Below are 21,097 nucleotides of genomic sequence, written 5' to 3'. Positions count from 1 at the left end.
TAGTAAGTAAAGTGACTGATGCTGTTGATAAAAATAAAAGTTTATCAAGATCGGGTTGAAAAGTTCCAATAATTAACCAATCATGGATAAGACAAGATTTTCCAGACCCACTTGGTCCCACCATATGCGTTCCTCAGTAGAAATTATTTTGTTCATAATTTAGTAGAAGGTAAAATATAACCGACTTTACTAGATAAAAAAGCAATCCAAACTGTTGTTTCTTTACAGGTTTCAGCAAGATTTACTCTCACCATACAGCATGCTAAGTTTAACAAAATAACCAAAAAATTGAGACAAAACACCAGCAGAGATCTATTACAAGTATATCCAAAGCATTTCAGCTATTGTCGTTCCTGGTTATTATCATCAGAGACAAAGTTTAAACCGTTATCTTTATTTTCAGTCATTTATACCTTTTTTTTAAGAGGAAAATCAATTTTCCACTGATTAACAATAGAGATAACTAGAGAAATGATGAAAGCTTCCAGACCTAGAGAGAAAACAAATAACACAGAGAGCCAAATTAATGTTTTTTCACAAGAGTTGGCAGCAAATCATGAAAGATGACGAAAGATTTGAAATTTTGAAAAACGTCAAAATTAAAACCAAAAGTATCTGTTTTCCTTTAGGTAGAGGATTTTCCCAGATAATCACCTTCGGATGCAACTTTCCTCTGATTTAGAAAGTACTAAAATAAAACAATTCCGTAGAAATAAGTTTTCTTCTCTGCACCGAGAAAGTTTTTTTTGTGTTGATACGAGTTGTTGTATCCGAGTTGTTGAGAACTTTGGAGAAATTTGGACATTCAAGATCATCTAGATACTTCACATCTTTAAACAAGTTTTTGGAGAACTAATTACACATCTCTAACCCCTTCGCGAAGTAATCTGTTGTAGGTGAACAATGTTGGTGAATGATTGATGACAACTCGGTTTGTTCCAGTTTTACTTTTTTCCAATTAATCCAATGTAAATTCTTAGCGTTCGACTTTGCTTGAAAAGTAGGCTTGTAATCTTTGTGTCATGAAACTGCATCCCTATACAGTTTCTTCCTTGAAAACACCCATCTCCTTAACAATTTTTCCCTCCAAGCACTGAATAACAATGACAACGAGAGACATTCTTTTTTTCTAGGCTCTTTTATTAAAAAAAAGATTAGCAGTCTAAAAATTTGAAAATTATAAGATAGTAAAATTAAAAAAAAAACAAATAGATTAACGCCGTTGAATGTCCCACGAAATGTGAGTTGAAACAATTTGATAACATCTAATGGTGTCCAGGAGCCTTGTTTGTAGTTGCTTTAGCAGCTCCAGCAGAATAGTGTAGTCTAGCATGTAACCGATAAACTTTCAATCTAGCAAAGAAAAAATCTAAAAAGGATTTTCTATTACCGAAAACTCTTCCATGAAGAAATGTTTGGTCAATTTCCTCCAAATTTATATTTTCGTCCGAAATTACAGGCTGCTAAGTTTCCGCGTTTTTAACTTCAGGAAAAATTGACAGTATGCTTCCGTAACAATTGAATAAGTTGAAAAGCATGACAATATCTATCAAATTTGCGTCCATCTTTGTTAAAGTCAATGCAAGTTTTCTTAAACTTTTCAATATAAGATAAAAGTGTAGGGAGATGCTCCAGTAAATTCTCGTACTCTTCTTTTTTGAATTCAATATTTGTAAAAAAACACCACAGATATTCATTCCAACAATGTTGTGAAATGGTCACTTGTTTTTTTTTGAACGATACATAATAGTTGTTCTGCGTAATAAGTTATAAATAACCCACATAATTTCTATAAAAGGGGACTCTTCGTCCAAACATTCTAAGTTGAGAAATGTTCTAGCTTCAGGAACAGAATAGGAATGACTTTTCATTTCGTAATGAAGTCGAACGCGAAAAACATTTGACTTATCTCTGAGCAAAAAATATTTCTTGAGCAACCAATATTCCAACCCATTCTCAGATCAAAGATTTTTAAAATGAAAATTTTATTGTAGAGAAGAAAAACTCAGATTACAAAATCGCACAACAATTATCACTGAAATGTAAATTGTTAAATGTAAGAATAGTCATTCAAATTTTGAGCCAGTTCCTTGAATTCGCTCAAAGTGTAGCTGACATAAGTCACTTGCTTGAACTCATTTTTTCTTTACAAGAGAGTCGAATCTTCCCACAAATGGAGGCTGGATTCTCTTGAACGTAGTGAATGAAAGTCACAAACATTCGTCAAATTTCATCCTACTTTGACCTCTCTGACTTTGTGACATCGTTGCAGCACATCCTCCATACTTGGGTTCTCATCAAATTGAGCTTGGTGCTCACTCAGTTCAAAAATCCCATTCAAGACATTGTTTTTGAGGAAACTGAATTTTTTGAAATCGTAGCCTGCGATTCGAAGTTGTTGGCAATTCTCAAAGGTCCCAGGGTTATTCTTTTTGAAGTCTTGGAAGGTTGGTTCAGAGTAATTTTCTTCTTTTTAAAAGTCTGCGACACAGTAACTCTGTCAAATTTTTTGGGGGGGAAACAAAGTCTATATAAAAATGAATCGAATCAGAGACTTTAGAGAGAGACATTTTATCAACTTGATCTGACAGAGAGAATTTAATTAAATGATTTGACTTGTATTTTATCCCTTCTGTTGTTTCCAATCACCGTTTTTTGGTAATGATGTCATTATCCTTCTTTCGATTTCAAAAATGGAAAGCTCAATTACGTCATTTTTCAAAACCTCCTTATAAGGAATCTTAGTCAGAAATTTTAATTTGAGCGAATAGTAGAACTGCAGCAGCATATTCATCTTGGTGTTTGGAAGGTCTTGTCTGGTATTATCTAGTAATAGTGTCTGAAATCTTTATAACAAGTAAAACAGCGGATTTTGCTGAGCTGCTGTCTCTTGAATTGTGTCATCTTTCAAATGAATTTTCGGTTGCATCTGAACTGAATTACTTTACTTCCATATAAGGCTGTTTAAAAGAATCACTCATTTTTACTTATTTTTTGTAAAAAAAAATTTGCGAAAAACTTTATTCGTATTCGGATCGTTTAAGTATTATAAAGCTTATTTGCTTACTAGTGAATACTCCGTTGCGTCTCACAATTACAAATTTTGTCCTGTGAAAAAATTGTTGTTATCATATAATTCGCATTTCCTCTTCATTAATCAATTACTCTAAAAAAGGGATGATTTATCATTTTAATATCAGGCCGAGGGCTGCTGATACACCTAAAATGAATATCAGTTCAAACATCCCATTCAAGACATTGTTTTTGAGGAAACTGAATTTTTTGAAATCGTAACCTGCAATTCGAAGTTGTTGGCAATTCTCAAAGGTCCCAGGGTTATTCTTTTTGAAGACTTGGAAGGTTGGTTCAGAGTAATTTTCTCCCTTTTTAAAAGTCTGCGACACAGTAACTCTGTCAATTTTTTTTTGGGGGGGGGGAAACAAAGTCTATAAAAAAAGGAATCGAATCAGAGACTTTAGAGAGAGACATTTTATCAACTTGATCTGACAGAGAGAATTTAATTAAATGATTTGACTTGTAATTTTATCCATTCTGTTGTTTGCAATCACCGTTTTTTGGTAATGATGTCATTATCCTTCTTTCGATTTCAAAAATGGAAAGCTCAATTACGTCATTTTGCAAAACCTCCTTATAAGGAATCTTAGTCAGATATTTTAAATTGAGCGAAGAGTAGAACTGGAGCAGCATTTTTATCTTGATGTTTGGAACGTCTTGTCTGGTATTATCAAGTAATAGTGTCTGAAATCTGTAGAACAAGTAAAACACCGGATTTTGCAGAGCTGCTGTCTCTTGAACTGTGTCATTTTTCAAATGAATTTTTGGTTGCATCTGAACTGAATTACTTTACTTTCATATATGGCTGTTTAAAAGAATCACTCATTTTTACTTGCTTTTTGTAAAAAAAATTTGCGAAAACCTTTATTCGTTTTTGGATCGTTTAAGGATTATAAAGTTTATTTGCTTACTAGTGAATACTCTGTTGCGTCTCACAATTACAAATTTTGTCCTGTGAAAAATTGTTGTTATCATATAATTCGCATTTCCTCTTCATTAATCAATTACTCTTAAAAATGGTTGATTTATCATTTTAATATCAGGCCGTGGGCTGCTTATACACCTAAAATGAATATCAGTTTATCAGTCACACAATGAACGAAACAGGTTTTTGTTTTTACTCTAATGAAGGGAGCGGTACAACATAACTCGGAAAACAAATTTGATGAAAGACTAACCAGCGTGTCCACAAAGAGACTCAGTAGGAAGAAGTTCAAGAAGTTCTAAACATCTGCTAAGAGCTCAGCAAAAAAGTGCTAGCACACAGACAATGAGATCATCCTTTTTGAGGGAATTCAGAAGCTTAAGAAACCAAAGTATGAGAGTGAATTATTAGAAACTGTTGATTGTTTACTTGATGGTCATGGAATAATTGATAGCCCCACGTTATATTTGGAAGTTAGATAAAGTAGGGTGTTTGTACTGAATCAATTTTTGTCAAAAGATATCATAACTTATATCGGTTAGATCGGCTTACATATTGTGTTATAATTCTAAAAGTTGGTATTTGAACTCATTTTTTTAGTTAAATGTCAAACTTTCAAGCAGTTTTCCATGTTGAAATTCAAAGTTAGAACCTCAGAAGATTTTCCGTTAAAAATTTAAAATATAATCAACGTGTGCGTTGAAAATGCGCAATTTTTTCTCATGTTGCTTCAATTTACGGTATGAAATCCAGCAAAAAAGTCGTTTTTTGGAATGAAAAATTTTCAGTCTGTTCTTACAGCTTAAAAATCGGATTTGTATCCAAAAATTTTTATCAAATATTGAATTTTTTCTTAACAGCTTTCGTTAAATATCAAATATCAATTCGAAATTTTTTTAAATAATAAATCAATATTAAATTCGACATTGTCGAAAAATAAAGATTTAATAATACCCAAGCAACTTTATTTCGTAAACATCAACTAACTTTTCGTGTTGATCTCTATTCTAGTATGTGTTATGTATGTTATGTAGTTATAAGTTATGTAGTTAAAAAATTATATTGTAATTGGAAGTGTAAATTAATACAAAGTATTCAACAACTTCTTTGAATTTATGAACAAATACAAAATTGTTTTAATAGTTGAACACAGAAGTAATTCAAAAAGAGTGTCAATAATATATACTGACAAGTTCTCAATTTCATTACCGAATACTCTTTGTCGATTAACTCCACTAGGCAGTTGGGTATGTTGAGCGGTGACTGGGGTATTAGGTACATCACTCAAAAAGATAGGGTTGTGAGCTTCCTCATTCGAAGGAGTTGTCTTCGAGGATGTAGTTGACATGTCAGTAGAACCATAGTATTGCGCTGGATCAAATTTTTCCAGGTCGTTGAATGACGAGATGTTACTAGTACCGATACTTAACTCGCTTCGTTCTCTACTACGAGCTCTTGAAGCTATTTGGAGAAGATTGTTTTACATCTCGGGACTTGATACCTGCCGTATGTTCGGTGTAGTGAGACAGCCGTTTGGAATTTGCCCTTCCTCCCACGGAAAAGTATACTGAATGCTTCCAGCTATGTATTTGGCGGGAAAATCAGATTCATTAACGTGAGGATAGTGTTCTCCACTAACAACAGCAACTTCGGGTCCCATCGCGTGAGTTCTAAGCTAATTCTCTGTGACTGAAACCGGTCCCGGATGATAAGTGTCAAAAATTTGTCGTTGGTGATCAATAATGTGCCACACATTATTGGGTAAAGTGATCACCGACTCAAACAGTCCGTTTGATGAATCTCGAATTTCTATCCGAGCAGTCTCCTCAGTGAAAACAACTGATTAGAATCACTCATTTTTAGTTGACTTTTGTAAAAAAAAAATTGCGAAACACTTTATTCGTATTTGGATCGTTTAAGGATTATAAAGCTTATTTGCTTACTAATTAATACTCTGTTGCGTCTCACAATTACAAATTTTGTCCTGTGAAAAATTGTTGTTATCATATAATTCGCATTTCCTCTTCATTAATCAATTACTCTATAAAATGGATGATTTATCATTTTAATATCAGGCCGTGGGCTGCTTATACACCTAAAATGATTATCAGTTTATCAGTCACACAATGAACGAAACAGGTTTTGTTTTTACTCTAATGAAGAGAGCGGTACAACATAACTCGGAAAACAAATTTGATGAAAGACTAACCAGCGTGTCCACAAAGAGACTCAGTAGGAAGAAGTTCAAGAGACATCTGCTAAGAGCTCAGCAAAAAAGTGCTAGCACACAGACAATGAGATCATCCTTTTTGAGGGAATTCAGAAGCTTAAGAAACCAAAGTATGAGAGTGAAATATTAGAAACTGTTGATTGTTTACTTGATGGTCATGGAATAATTGATAACCCCATGTTATATTTGGAAGTTAGATAAAGTAGGGTGTTTGTACTGAATCAATTTTTGTCAAAAGATATCAAAACTTATATCGGTTAGATCGGCTTACATATTGTGTTTTAATTCTAAAAGTTGGTATTTGAACTCATTTTTGTAGTTAAATGTCAAATTTTCAAACAGTTTTCCATTTTGAAATTCAAAGTTAGAACCTCAGAAGATTTTTCGTTAAAAATTTAAAGTATAATCAACGTGTGCGTTGAAAATGCGCAATTTTTTCTCATGTTTCTTCAATTTACGGCATGAAATCAACCAAAAAATGTCGTTTTTTGGAATGAAAATTTTTCAGTCTGTTCTTACAGCTTAAAAATCGGATTTGTATCAAAAAATTTTTATCAAAATTTGATTTTTTTCTTAACAGCTTTCGTTAAATATCACATATAAATTCGAATTTTTTAAATATCAATATTAAATTCGACATTGTCAAAAAATAAAGATTTAATAATACCCAAGCAACTTTATTTCGTAAACATCAACTAACTTTTCGTCTTGATCTCTATTCTAGTATGTGTTATGTATGTTATGTAGTTATAAGTTATGTAGTTAAAAAATTATAATGTAATTGGAAGTGTAAATTAATACAAAGTATTCAACAACTTCTTTGAATTTATGAACAAATACAAAATTGTTTTTATAGTTGAACACAGAAGTAATTCAAAAAGAGTGTCAATAATATATACTGACAAGTTCTCAATTTCATTACCGAATACTCTTTGTTGATTAACTCCACTAGGCAGTTGGGTATGTTGAACGGTGACTGGGGTATTAGGTACATCACTCAGAAAGATAGGGTTGTGAGCTTCCTCATTCGAAGGAGTTGTCTTCGAGGATGTAGTTGACATGTCAGTAGATCCATAGTATTGAGCTGGATCCAATTTTTCAGATCGTTGAATGAAGAGATGGTACTGGTATCGATACTTAACTCGCTTCGTTCTCTACTACGAGCTCTTGAAGCTATTTGGAGAAGATTGTTTTACATCTCGGGACTTGATACCTGCCGTATGTTCGGTGTAGTGAGACAGCCGTTTGGAATTTGCCCTTCCTCCCACGGAAAAGTATACTGAATGCTTCCAGTTATGTATTTGGCGGGAAAATCAGATCCATTAACGTGAGGATAGTGTTCTCCACTAACAACAGCAACTTCGAGTCCCATCGCGTGAGTTCTAAGCTAATTCTCTGTGACTGGAACCGGTCCCGGATGATACGTGTCAAAAATGTGTCGTTGGTGATCAATAATGTGCCACACATTAATGGGTAAAGTGATCACCGACTCAAACAGTCCGTTTGATAAATCTCGAATTTCTATCCGAGCAGTCTTCTCAGTGAAAAAAACTGATTAGAGGAGGTGATTAATTCGAACAGTGAACTCCATTTCGTATTATATGATAGATGAGTTTTTTATTAGAAAGTGTTTAGATTGGAGCAAAAAAGAGGCTATTGGAGAATGAGGTAAAAGTGACCAGTGGAGAGTGAATTAGAATGCAGCAAAATTGACTTTTTAGGAAGAAAAGAGAATATCTAGTTAGATTTAAACAGAAGTTTGAATTAAAGTAAGTCTTTTTTTAAATAAGAATGTGAATGTTGGAACGCGATAGCAGGGCAAAGTGTTGATTGTTGATGAGTAGTTAGTATAATGGTGAGAAACAGTATTGATCATATCATATTTTCAGAGAAGTTGGATTAAATAATAATGGCTAAATTAACATCATCTATACATAGTGTGCTCTATCCAATCAGTAAACAGCAACCAAATGTATACGATTTTACTATAATAAGTGACGTTTAGCTAGAAAAATCTGGAAGAATTGATATTAAAATCCAAATTTGGGAAAAACTTTCTTAATAGGTTAGGGAGTGAATGATACGTACAATTTTCCGATTACGCTTTTTACATTAAATAGTCTATGTTATTTGAAATGAGGTTACATAATATACCAAAAAAGCTAAGCTTTGATAAATTTTTTCCAATTTGTCAAGTTTGAGACCAATCTAGGAAAATGTTCGATTTTTGGAATCAATTTTTTGTATATATGCGCTAGGTAAACGAATTTGAATTATTCCGAAATTATTCCGAATTTGAATTATTACCTGATTCGTATACCCATTACATTGCAGTCAATTTAATAATGGAAAAAAGCACTCTGTAGTGAAGAAGTTATTGTTATTCAGTCTGGAAGAGGAACAAGGTTTCTTTGGGAAATATTTTGGTGCTGATCCAACATGCCGAGGACGGATTTCCAAATGAACAACAATTCTTACTTGCTTACATGCAACTCTGAGGATAAATCGAAAGACTGTATCGCAATAAAATCCTCGTATTCAATGTTTTCAATGGAGAATGTGCATATTCAAGACCTTTATTCAAAACCTCTAAATCGGATCATTGCGTTTGATATTGTAAAAATGTCCAAGAAGTTGTAATATGAATCTACATCAATTTCGTCAATTTTGTATGCATCAGGTACAATTTTCTTTTTTTCTCTTGTATTTCTTCTCCAAAACTTGTATGTTGTATTTTGATCAACATGCTTCACAAATGATAAGTATTTCATGTAATGTTCTATTAAAATAAAAGAAAATGTTAAAAGAAAAAATGTGTTGATCAAAACGATATCATTGACTTTTAAAAGTGTCTCAAAACTGAAATTTTATTGGTTTGTCGATTGTAATATAATCCGTTTGACATCAAATTTATATGAGTTTTCTTCAATAGTAGTAGTAGTATTTTTCAAAATTAATTATTAATTAGTTTTCAATATTATTGTAAAAACACATTCAAAGTACTATCGATAAAATGGCAAAAAATTTAGTTTTCTGTAAGAGCGCAAAACTCCGACAGATATATTCGGTGAAAAAGTCCGTTTTCGGATGAGAAGTATTGTTTTGTTAAAAATGTAACACAAATCAACAATATGACAACTAAATATATTTTCAGATTTCTAGTTTTCCTCCACGGAATAAAAGTACACATTTGAATGATTTTTTTCTTGTTTTAAATCCAATGAAGAAAGGAACTGCGTAGGAAATTCTGGAAATTTTTTGTTTTGCAATGCTACTCAAAATAGAAATTACGTCATTTCCTTATATGGAAATATTATCAGTCATACGAGTTATTCTAGCGAACAACCAAAAAATGGTATCCAAAGATGGTAGAGTACGAGAAAACAGTTGTGAAGCAGCAAATGGCTCCTCACAAGAGTTTTTCTGATAGTGGGACTTTATTTTGTCCCAAGTCTCCACTTTTCGATACAGAGAGAAAACAGGACTTGAACTACCACCTTCACAAGCATCACGCTCCTCAGGTTAAGAAGATTTGTACGGTATGCACTTTATGCTTGAACGAATTTCCAACTTTTTATTCTCTTCAACAACATAAGAGACGGAAGCATGGAACATGGATTAAAACCGGAATCAAATCCTGCAAAAGGTTAAAAGAAGTACTTGAATTGGAAAATTTGGATAAAAACGACGAACGATTACAGCAGGAACTTAGTGCTTGTCAACACTTCTGTAACAAATTTGAGATAAAGAATGGGAGATATAGAGTATTCAATTTTAAATTGTTGAAACTTGATCCCAGCAAAAATAATGAACAACTGTAGGAAATGATTGAAAAACTTAATTGCGCTGCAATAATAAATTTAGCTCTGGGATTTAGGTTACGAAATGTGGACACAGACGAATACATATGTTTTTATGCTTATGAGAACAACTTCTCCTTGAAAAATCTCATTTAATTTGTTCGAAAGGGGATACAGTCTCACTTCAGGACAGAGTAGAGAGATTGGATTTAGTTGGGCCTTGTTTTCAAGAAAGAGCAAATACAAAAAGGCGGTTTGCACTAACTATGAATATGACATATTTCTGTGCTCTTCTCAACAATATCCCAATGGGATGTTTAGATGCTGTTATGCCAGAACATTTTGTTGAGAAGACCAGATGTAAATTGTCTTGTTACGAATGGACAGAGAGAAATCTTCATGGACTACGTTTGCTTGTTTAGAGCTGTGACTGTACATTTTATGAGAAAATTAGTTCAATAAACTTGACGGATTTGGAATTTAATATGAGGAAGATCAAAAACTGTTCAAAAATTTGGCTTTATTTGTTTTGAATCAATTTGAGTTCCAAAAAACTAGCCAAATGGTACCAACACAACTACTTGGATAGGAAAACAAAAACCAATCTCTGTACCAATTAGCTGAAGCACTAGAAGAGCTAGCTAAGAATATTAAAGCGGAAATGTTGGAAAAAATTTCTACCATCGAAAATACAATTAAAACCAGAAATAATTCAAAGTTCGAGAAGAAAAATGAGCGCACAAATCAGAGTACTCCATTGTTTGAATTTAATTATATTGGGGAAGAGAAATTTATATGTCGACTCACTTCCTCCAAATTCAGAAAAATCAACTTCTCGAACTACAACAACAATTTGAACGCTATGTTAACAGTTTACCTGTATTTGGACTCAACAGCGGGAATTATGATTTGAAACTTATCATGTCCTATTTGGTATCCTGACTCATTCACGAGCGCGAGATTTAGCAAACTGTTTTAACACTAACCATTTTTTATCTTTAAAGTTTAGTGTTGTACAGTTTCTCGATATTCCTAATTTTTTTGATGAAGTATCATGACTAGATTTGTTCCTCAAGGCTTACAGGACAACTGAGATCAAAGGATGTTTTGTCTATGAATGGTTCGACTCACCAAAAAAATTGGATGCAACTTTCCCTCCCCCTTACGAAAGTTTCTTTAGTAAATTGAGAGAAATCAATCTTTTGGAGAAAGAGTTTACGAAATACAGAGAACTGCTAAGTAGTTGAACATCCCATCAGGAGAATCTGAAAGACTTAGATTGAAGCAAGTGCTTCCCTCGGGAGTTAACAACTACAATTGCCTGAAAAGCGCGTGGAAGTAGGAAGAAATAACAGTTTTTCAAGGCTTTTTAAGGTGGTATAACACCAATCCCAGGACACTGATTGTATCTTTTGTTGAAGCACTAGAATAACTTGCTAGCAAAATTAAAGCAGAAATGTTGGATAAATTTTTCTCCATTGAAAATACAATTAAAACCAGAAAAAATTCTTTTGAGAACAAAAATGAACGCAAAAATCAGAGCACTCCCTTGTCATTGATTGAATTTTAACATATCGAGGAAGAGGAAATTGATATGTCGACTCAATACCTCTAAATTTAGAAAAATCAACTTTTTGAAGTATAACAAAAATTTGAATGCTATGTTAACAGTTTACCTGTAATTAGACTCAGCAGCGGAAATTGTTATTTGAATCTTATCAAGTCCTATTTACTATCCTAACTCATTCACGAGCGCGATATTTAGCAAACTGTTATTAAAAAAAGCGAATCATTTTTTATCTTTAAAGTTTATTGTTGTACAGTTTCTCGATATTCTTAATTTTCTTGGTGAAGCAACATCACTAGATTCGTTTTTAAAGTCTTACTGGACAAATGAGACCAAAAGATTTTTGCCTATGAATGGTTCGACTCACCAAAGAAATTGTATGCAACTTTCCCTCCACCTTACGAAAGTTTCTCTAGTAAGTTGAGGGATCACAACTTTTTAGAGAAAGAGTTTACGGATTTCAGAAAACTGCTAAATAGTGGACCTTCCCATCAGGAGGCTCTGAAAAAACTTAGATTGATGGAAGTGCCTCCCTCGGGAGTTGACAATTACATTTACCTGAAAAGCGCGTGGGAGCAGGAACAATTAACAGTTTTTCAAGGCTTCGTTAGGTGGTATAACAATAAATACGTTGTCTTGACAACAAAAGCGATGCAGAAAATAGGGGAAATCTAGCATAACAAAGGGATTGATATGTTGAAACTTAGTTGCACAGTACCTAATTTGGCAAATATTTGCCGATACAAATCAACTAACAGCAAATTCTATCACGTCGTTGAAGCAAACAAAGGTCTTCATGATAAAACATGCGAGTATATGACCGGTGGTCCCTCTCATGTAAGGAGGCTGTGAATCAAACATATTTCCGAATCCGAGAAAACATTTGCAAATCAATTGTGTTTACAGACACTTTTACCCCTTCTCGATGTGTCACGAAATGCCAACTGGGCTTTACAATAGATGGGAATTTGATTCAGACTCCCAGAAGCTTAAAGCTAGGCAAAATAATTCGAGGATATTTGGGATCATGGTTATTTTGTACTTAGAATCTCAGCGTCCTAACTTCACTATTGAAAGTTACTACACAACTGGAACTCAGAAGATAATTGATTGTTTTAATGTTGACGGACTTTATGCTCACTGTAAACTAAGCTATATTTGAGGCAATGTGTTGTTACTTTCACTTTTGCTCATGTCAGGATGTAAGAGCAAGTATGTCAGAAAGAAGACTCAAAGAGGGCTCAAGAAAGGAGAATATGACGAACGGAGACAGGATTGTTTGCTGAACAATGAATATAATAATGTTGAGATATTGAGATTTAACTGTTGGGAAAAACTCAAAGGTGATGAATCTGTAAAAGATCACATGAGAAACAATTTCCTTTTCAAGCTACCTCTGAAGCAAGAATCTCAAAAAGCTAAGATCTAGAATTTCCAGATGGGTTGAAGTGCAAGCTGTCAAAATTTTCACCAATCTTCAAAAACTTCCTTGTTAGTCGAGCAGATATTGGCAATCATATGAGTGACTATGCGATTGATAACGATTTAATCAAACAACCGAAACGCATGTTGACTTCATGTTTCGATTTGGAGAATGGAACAGTCATAACGCCTTTACTCAACTTTTACCTTAATCTAGGGTTAAAATGCACAACAATTTATTGCTTCGTTCAGTACATAAACAAAAAATGCTTCAACAGATTTGTCCTGTCAGTTGTTAATGCTAGAAGAGCTGCAGATGAAAATTCTGAATCACGCATTGTAGCAGAGACTGAGAAATTGTTAGGGAACAGTTCCTATGGTTATGAAACCATAGACAGAAGCAGAAATACAGAACGATGAAAAGTATCTGAACGATGAAAAGACTCACAAAGCTATCAACGGCAAGTTATTTAAGCGACTGAACAAATTGTCGAGAGAACTGTACAAAATTGAGCTTTTAAAATCAAAATTGAGCAACGTGAAACAATAAAAGTCGGCTTTTTATACTTTAGTACGCAAAGTATTTACGCTAGAGCTTTATTACAAATTTTTTTGATAAATTGTGCTGTGTGGACTCATTGGAGGAGATAAAAATGGACAGTGACTCCTTTTACTCAACTCTAGCACACGATAATTTGTACGATTGCATTCGTGTATCTAAAAAACAGAGTGTGAGGCTCTGAGGGAACACGACTGTGATAATTCCTTCAAAGCTGATGCTGTACAAAATGTCTTTGTAGCAAAACTTATTGTGGCTACGACGCCAAATATGATAATAACACATTCAGTATCAAAGACCTAAATAAACGAACGTTGGAAGAGACCGAGATGGATCACTGGAAAAGTATTGACAAGTAATGGAGCAAATTATCAATTTTTTATCTACAAATGGTGTGTTTTGTCTCTGCGTCGCTATCTATGAGCAAACAAAGAAAGTACTTTCATAATTTAATCCTAAACGAAAAGTTTTATCTGATGGAATTCATACTGTACCCCTAAACTTGTGAACTACTGAATTTCTTTAAATTGTGAGCGTTCTTTGTTGTGTTTAAAACTATTTATAATGCATTTAACTTATACTGTGTCTGTCATTTTGTACTTTCAAGGTTCAATCTTTTACAAATTTTCAATTTTCTGATTTTTTAGCGGCTACACCTAATCTTAATACATTGCGGCCGCTATAGCTAATCTTAAAACACTGCGGCGGCTATACGGATTTCAAAATGAACAAAAATTCGTATTTGATTACATGCAACTCTGAGGATAAATCGAAAGCATTTTTCGCAATAAATTCATCATATACAAAGTTTTCAATAGAGAATGTGCACATTCAAGACCACTACTAAATCGGATAATTGCGTTTGATTTTGTAAAAACGTCCAAGAAATTGTAATATTAATCTACATCGATTTCGTCAATTTTGTATGCATTAGGTACACCTTCCTTTTCTCTCTTGTAATTTTTCTCCAAGAGTTGTAAGTGGTTTTTGATCAACATGCTTCATAAATGATAAATATTTCATGTAATATTCTATTAAAATAAAAGAAAATGTTAAAAGGAAAAATGAATTGATCAAAACGATATCAATGACTTTTAAAAGTGTCCTAAAACCGAAAATTGATTGGTTTGTCGATTGTAATATTATCAGTTTGACATCAACTTTATATGAGTTTTTTCCAATAGTAGTAGTAGTAGTTTTCAAAATTAATTATTAATTAGTTTTCAATATTATTGTAAAAACACATTCAAAGTACTATCGATAAAATGTCAAAAATTTTAGTTTTCTGTAAGAGCGCAAAACTCCGACAGATATATTGTGTGAAAAAGTCCGTTTTTGGATGAGAAGTTTTGCTTTGTTAAAAATGTAATACAAATCAACAATATGACAACTAAATTTAACTTCAGATTTCTAGTTTTCCTCCAAGGAAGAAGAATACATGTTGTTTAAATGATTTTTTTTGGGTTTTAAATCCAATATAGAATGGAACTTCGTAGGAAGTTCTGGAACTTTTTTGTTTTGCATTGCTACTAGAAATAGAAATTACGTCATTTCCTTACATGGAAATAATGAGTCATACGAGTTTTTCTCGCGAACAACAATAAAAAATGGTATCCAAAGATGGTAGAGTATGAGAAAACAGTTGTGAAGCAGCAAATGGCTCCTCACAAGAGTTTTTCTGATAGTGGGACTTTATTTTGTCCAAGTGTCCACTTTTCTATACAAAGAGGAAAGAGGACTTAAACTACCATCTTGATAAGCATCACGCTCCTCAGGTTAAGAAGTTTAGTACAGTATGCATTTTTGCTTGAACAAATTTCTAAGTTTTTATTCTCTTCAACGACAAAAAAGAGACGGAAGCATGGAACTTCAATCAAAGTTGAAACCAAATCCTGCAAAAGGTTAAAAGAAGTACTTGAATTGGAAAATTTGGATAAGAACAACGAATGATTACAGCAGGGACTTAGTGCCTGTCAACACTACTTTGACAAAACTGAGATGGAGAATGGGAGATATAGGGTATTCAATTTTAAATTGTTGAAACTTGATCGCAGCAAAAATAATGAACAACTGTAGGAAATGATTGAAAAACTTAATTGCGCTGCAATCATAAGTTTAGCTCTTGGATTTAGTTTACGAAATGTGGACAAAGACGAATACCGATATTTTATGCTGATGACAACAACACTTCTTTGAACTTTGAAAAGTCTCATTTATTTAGTTTTGAAGGGGACTTTGCCTCACTTCAGGATAGAGTAGAGAAAATGGATTTAGTTGGGACATGTGCTCAAGAAAGAGCAAATACAAAATGGCGGTGTGCATTAACTATGATTGTGACATATTTCTCTGCTCTTCTCAACAATATCCCAATGGGAGATTTAGATGCTGTTATACCTGAAGATTTTGTTCAGAAGACCAGATATATATTGTATTCCTACGAATGGACACGGAAAAATATACAAGGGCCACGTTTGCTTGTTTAGAGCTGTGGCTGTACACTTGTATGGATCAGCTGAGCTGGAAATAAAAGCAGCTAAGTTGTTCAGTAGCTTTCTCTACGAGTCAGGTCATGAAGCAATTAATTTTAGAGGAGTGTCGGTAGATCCCCTTGTATTTGTTGAAAATGCTATAAAACTCAACATTTTTAGATATGATAGTGACATTGGAGACGGGGATTTTATTGGTGAACCTGCGCGAATAGGTATTTTGATGTATCAGAACAGCATTAATCTATGGCGCTACAACAACCACATTTGCTATGTTGATGATATCAAAACGTTCTTCAAACGGTTCCGCTGTTCTAACTGTGATACTTTTATTAAGCGTGCTGATAGTTTCAACCGTCACGTGAAACATTGCACAGATAGCATACAGTTTGTTTATCCAAAGATTGTTTACACTTTATGCGAAAGTTTGTTCAATAAAATTGACGGATTTGGAATTAAATATGAGGAAGATCAAAATCTGTTCAAAAGTTTGACTATATTTGTTTTAAATCAATTTACGTTCCAACTAAGGAGCTAAAGTTTACCAATACAACTACTTGGATAGGAAAACACGAACCAATCTCTGTACCAATTTTCTCTTATTTATTACAAGAGCCCATTTTCTTATGCAACAAAGACACCAAGACATTGATTGTGTCTTTTGTTGAAGCACTAGAAGAACTAGATAGCAAAAGTAAAGCAGAAATGTTGGAAAAACTTTCCTCCATTGAAAATGCAAATAAAACCAGAGTGAATTCTTTTTTCGAGAAGAAAAATGAACGCAAAAATCAGATTACTCCAGTGTTTGAACTTGAATATACTGTGTAAGAGGAAATTGATATGTCGACTCAATACGTCCAAATTCAGAAAAATTAATTTCTCGAACTAGAACAACAATTTGAACGCTACGTTAACACTTTACGTGTTTTTGGATTCAAGAGCGGGAGTTATGATTTCAACCTTATCAAGTCTTATTTATGATTTGAATTTTATCAAGTCGTATTTTGTTTTCAAATATTTTCAATTGTAAAATTTGTTTTTCTGTAGCTTTACGGTCCTTCATTAATTTGTTGGTTTCAGTATGTTTTGATAGGCAAGCAAGCTGTATTGCATTGAGAAAGCGGTTTTAATCCATACTAAAAAACGAACACTAATACGAAATTTTTGAATTTCAAATTGAAGCATACAAAAGATGGTAGTGATATTATTATACAAATTCACGATTACATTATTCTCTAGACACGAATATAAAAAATCTGGATGTATTAATTTTGAAAAAGATACACCGATGCACAAAATTAAAGGTAAACTGATATAAAAAATCTGTGATAATATCACATTTGCATAGATAGAAAGCTTCTGGAATATAGCACTCTAGCTTCTGAACAGAACTGGATAAATTACTATGATCCGCCATAATTATCGTTAAGTTAACCATATAAATCCAACTTTTAATAGCACAATTCTGTCGTTAGTGCTCTTCCCGTTTGACTCATCACATAACATTTGATTATGGAAAAGGACATACAAAAAAGATCATGACCACGGAAAGAGAATTCAACAAGGATAGTGATCAAAGAGTCATTTTAACTGAACTTTTAATCATCAATTTGCTTTGTTTATTTTTCAAACCAATTAGAAAACCTGTTTCTGTTTAATAGCTACAATTTTGAGGACTTGAATTTTTCGTTCACCGTACCCTAACCATCACTAGTTAAAGTTTGTTAACAATTCTAACAACGTTTTTGACTTTTTGTTGTAGGCACATCCTCGTCCGCTTTTTCTGCAGGTCTTTTTGTGCCAAGACGTTCCTGAACCATCTCGAGTACCTGCTGCGCGTCACATACTTTGTACTCCAATCGCCTATTCACATCTATATCCTTCCAATCAGTGAACTCTATATTGTCTGCTGTAATTTTGATTTTAATTTCGTTCTCCGTCAAGTACTCGTTAATTTCTTCAGCAAATTGAAATTTACTCTCGCCCAATATTGATCGGTTATCCGTTTCCAAAGATAAGTCGTCCAATACGCCTCCAGTGCCGTTAAAGCAAATTATCAACTTGTAAATGTCTTCAACTCTGCAGTTATCTAACACTTTCTTCAATGAGTCAAAGACAAGATTATCCACAGCCATGCGATTCCATAAAACGATAACAAAAATGTTACACATTGAGCCAATTCTTTCAAATGTTTTTGCATGTTCCTTTAGAGTCCCAAAACCAGGAAAATCAACGATGAAAAGATCTTCATCAGCATTAGCTTTTGCTATCTGTATTTTCTTGGTGGCTTCTAAAATGTTCGGATCCTCAGCACGATCAGGGCATAGTTCTCTCATCAGCTTTGTTTTGCCGGTGTTTCTCGGCCCAACTATTCCAACAAGTTTAGTAGTAAACAGCAGTGCTCGAATTTCATTAATAGTTGAGATAACTTTAATAAATGTAGAAAGTTTTTCCTGGGAACCAGACTGCAAATTTTCCCACTCCTTAATTTTAGCAATATCCATTTTAGTTTTCTTAACAATCATCGAACTTATTGCCTTTTCTTTGTCATGTAGAGTGCCTGAGTCTAATAAGCCCTGAATTTCCTTCGACGAACCTTTTTTGGTGCTGTCAGCCAGTTTTTCAGATATATATTTCAATACTTCGTTGTAGTTATCCGCTGCTCGTACGTTCATATGACTGCGAATGCCATACCATATAGTCAACATTGCCCCAACGCATCCAATGATGTAGTATTTTGGAAAATACCAAATTTGAGCACTACACATGAACAAAGATGCAGCTCCTAAACCTATTGTCTTCTTTTCTCGGTTCCAAGATAACTTCAGAGGTTCATTCAGAAATTTGCAAATACCTTCTATCAAGTCAACCTTATGTTCTTCTTCTAACCTTTCACTTTTCTGCAGTAATTCCTGATTTCCTACAAATATCTCGCTGCAAAGCTCGCTCATGCATTTATTCAGGGGATAGTCATAGTTCAGTACTCCTGGATTGTCTTTTAGAGCCAAGCATCTGTTGAAAGCCATTTCAAGACATTCCGAAACCGGCACATCATCCATTGAACAAACTGGCGGCGCCAATTGCGTAAATTGGTCACACGAAACCTGAACTTCTTGAGTCTGACCAAAGACGGTTGTTATGCTGATTGACAAAGGCATGAATTTATTCAAATCCAACGCAACGTTTTTGATTGTAATAATTAATGGAAATAATCTAGAATCGGACAAAACTTTAGTGTTATTTTCGAATAAATATTGGTTACTACTCACAGAGAAAATTGAAACTTTCCGGTATGATTTTGTGTCCAAATTTTTTCCCTCTAAATTTATTTTCAAGCGTTGATCTGAATTGGAGAATTCTATGAAATTTAAACTGCATTTGGCTATAGTTGGATCCAGGATTGTTCTAGGTGCTGGGCAAGACTCGCTTCTTGAGTTGACAGAGAGGATAAGACGTTCGTAATTGGACAACCAATGACAACTGACATCAGTTTTGTCGCTTCTTGCAGTCAGATTTTTCTCCAACAACTTATCAATTTCATGACCCTTTACATTTTTGAACGGTTCAGAGTTGGAGGATATATATAAGAAAGTGCCCACAGGTTGATAATATTTGTCAAGTTGTTCTAGGTCTAGGGACAATAATTGTGTCGTTTCTTTTACAGCTGGATTCTGCTTTATATGAGCAAGTGTATTCTCAAAATTAGCCCCGAAATTGAAAATTTTCATGGCGTTTTCAATTGGAAAATTTTGTTTCAAATACGGAATAGATATCGAGTACCTGAGCGCCGACGGAATTGGGTCATTCTCTGCAATGAAATGAAACATGTAATTATGCGCATTGACTATTTCTGGGAACCTACTTGCGAACAAAGGTGCTCCGAATGTTATATTGAAGCACCAGCGTTTACCTGGTGTTGCGATCTGCTGAAAAGCAGTTAAATGAACGATTGCAGAAACTGCGCCGCCAAGTGAGTGACCACAAAAAATAAAGTTTTTGTCACTAAGTGATTTACTTTTTAGAATAGTGGATAAAGGGAAATTTTCGGCTCGCTTACAGTAACCATCATGAAATTCTCCTTCAACACTTTCAGCACTTTCTATGCAAATTTTTATGTTTGTAATCAAATCAGCTGCTTGATTCAAGTCCGTTCCTTTGAAAGCTATGTAAACTTCTTTGTTGTCAGTGTCTTGTGCTACAAGGAACTGCTGCTCTTCCGACTTTTCAGTTACAGCAGCGAGAGACATAGATGTTTTTTCCTTCTCAAACGACAGTTTTGGGTTGGTTTTGTATACGATGTTAGATAATATTAAAGCATTTTCAACAATTCTGCTTCCTCTCTCAATACGTGGAGTATTAGATTCCAACCAGTTTTCATCTCGTTCGTCTGCATTGAGTTCTGGGAGGTCTTCTAGATCTACAGTAGCTACGTCAGCTGGACCCAGTTGTCGTTGTCCACAGTTGTATTCAATATCTTCATCGACATTGTCGTCACTAATTGAATCTGTTTGATCCACCATATAACCATTCTCGCAACTTGTGGGGGATTTATCCATCTAACAAAAACGAAATTTATCACACACACACCTATTTTTGACGGGATTGCGAAAATATCATTGTCAGAAATCAAATTAGCTCATTTATCTCCATAGGCAACACAATAAAAACATTATTGATCTTACTTTCTTTTTGGTTCGATTTAAAATCAAATTTCTAATAAATTCTGACACAAAAGCAGGAAACTTGCCAGTAGAGGCACCTGCCTACTAGCCTGCAATACAAATTCTTTTCAGTTTCGCAAAATCAAACTATCTAAAAAACAGCCGTTTAATTGTTATTCAACAAAGAACGAACTTTCTTGTTTGGACTTTGACATTTCATAAAAAGTAGGTTTTTGTTTAGTCACAAAAATGAAGATAATATCTCAACAACTTTTATATACAGATTGCTCTAAAAAGCGATGTTTTACACCACTATAATTGAAAATTTTCACTAAAAGAAAACGGGGCAACCTGTATGCCTATTGTTGGAAT

General features: G+C 33.8%; 1 protein-coding gene across 3 annotated transcripts in view; it reads right to left on the bottom strand.

Annotated features, from left to right (window-relative positions):
• Window positions 1–17,222: 17,222 nt before the first annotated feature.
• The window catches only part of LOC142354678 (uncharacterized), a 51,867-nt gene continuing 47,992 nt past the window's right edge, over window positions 17,223–21,097 (bottom strand). For all 3 annotated transcript variants that reach the window (XM_075407036.1, XM_075407035.1, XM_075407034.1), the window contains exon 2: window positions 17,223–20,620. In XM_075407036.1, the coding sequence (XP_075263151.1) occupies window positions 17,798–20,620 (2,823 nt within the window). In that variant the 3' untranslated portion in view covers window positions 17,223–17,797. The remainder of the gene's footprint in view (window positions 20,621–21,097) is intronic.

The sequence above is a fragment of the Convolutriloba macropyga genome, chromosome 15, assembly GCF_964194025.1.
Source record: "Convolutriloba macropyga chromosome 15, txConMacr16.3, whole genome shotgun sequence".
In the NCBI taxonomy this organism is placed as follows: Eukaryota; Metazoa; Xenacoelomorpha; order Acoela; family Convolutidae; genus Convolutriloba; species Convolutriloba macropyga.
Note: the sequence above shows the minus strand (reverse complement) of the source record. Positions and strands in the feature narration are given on the sequence as shown.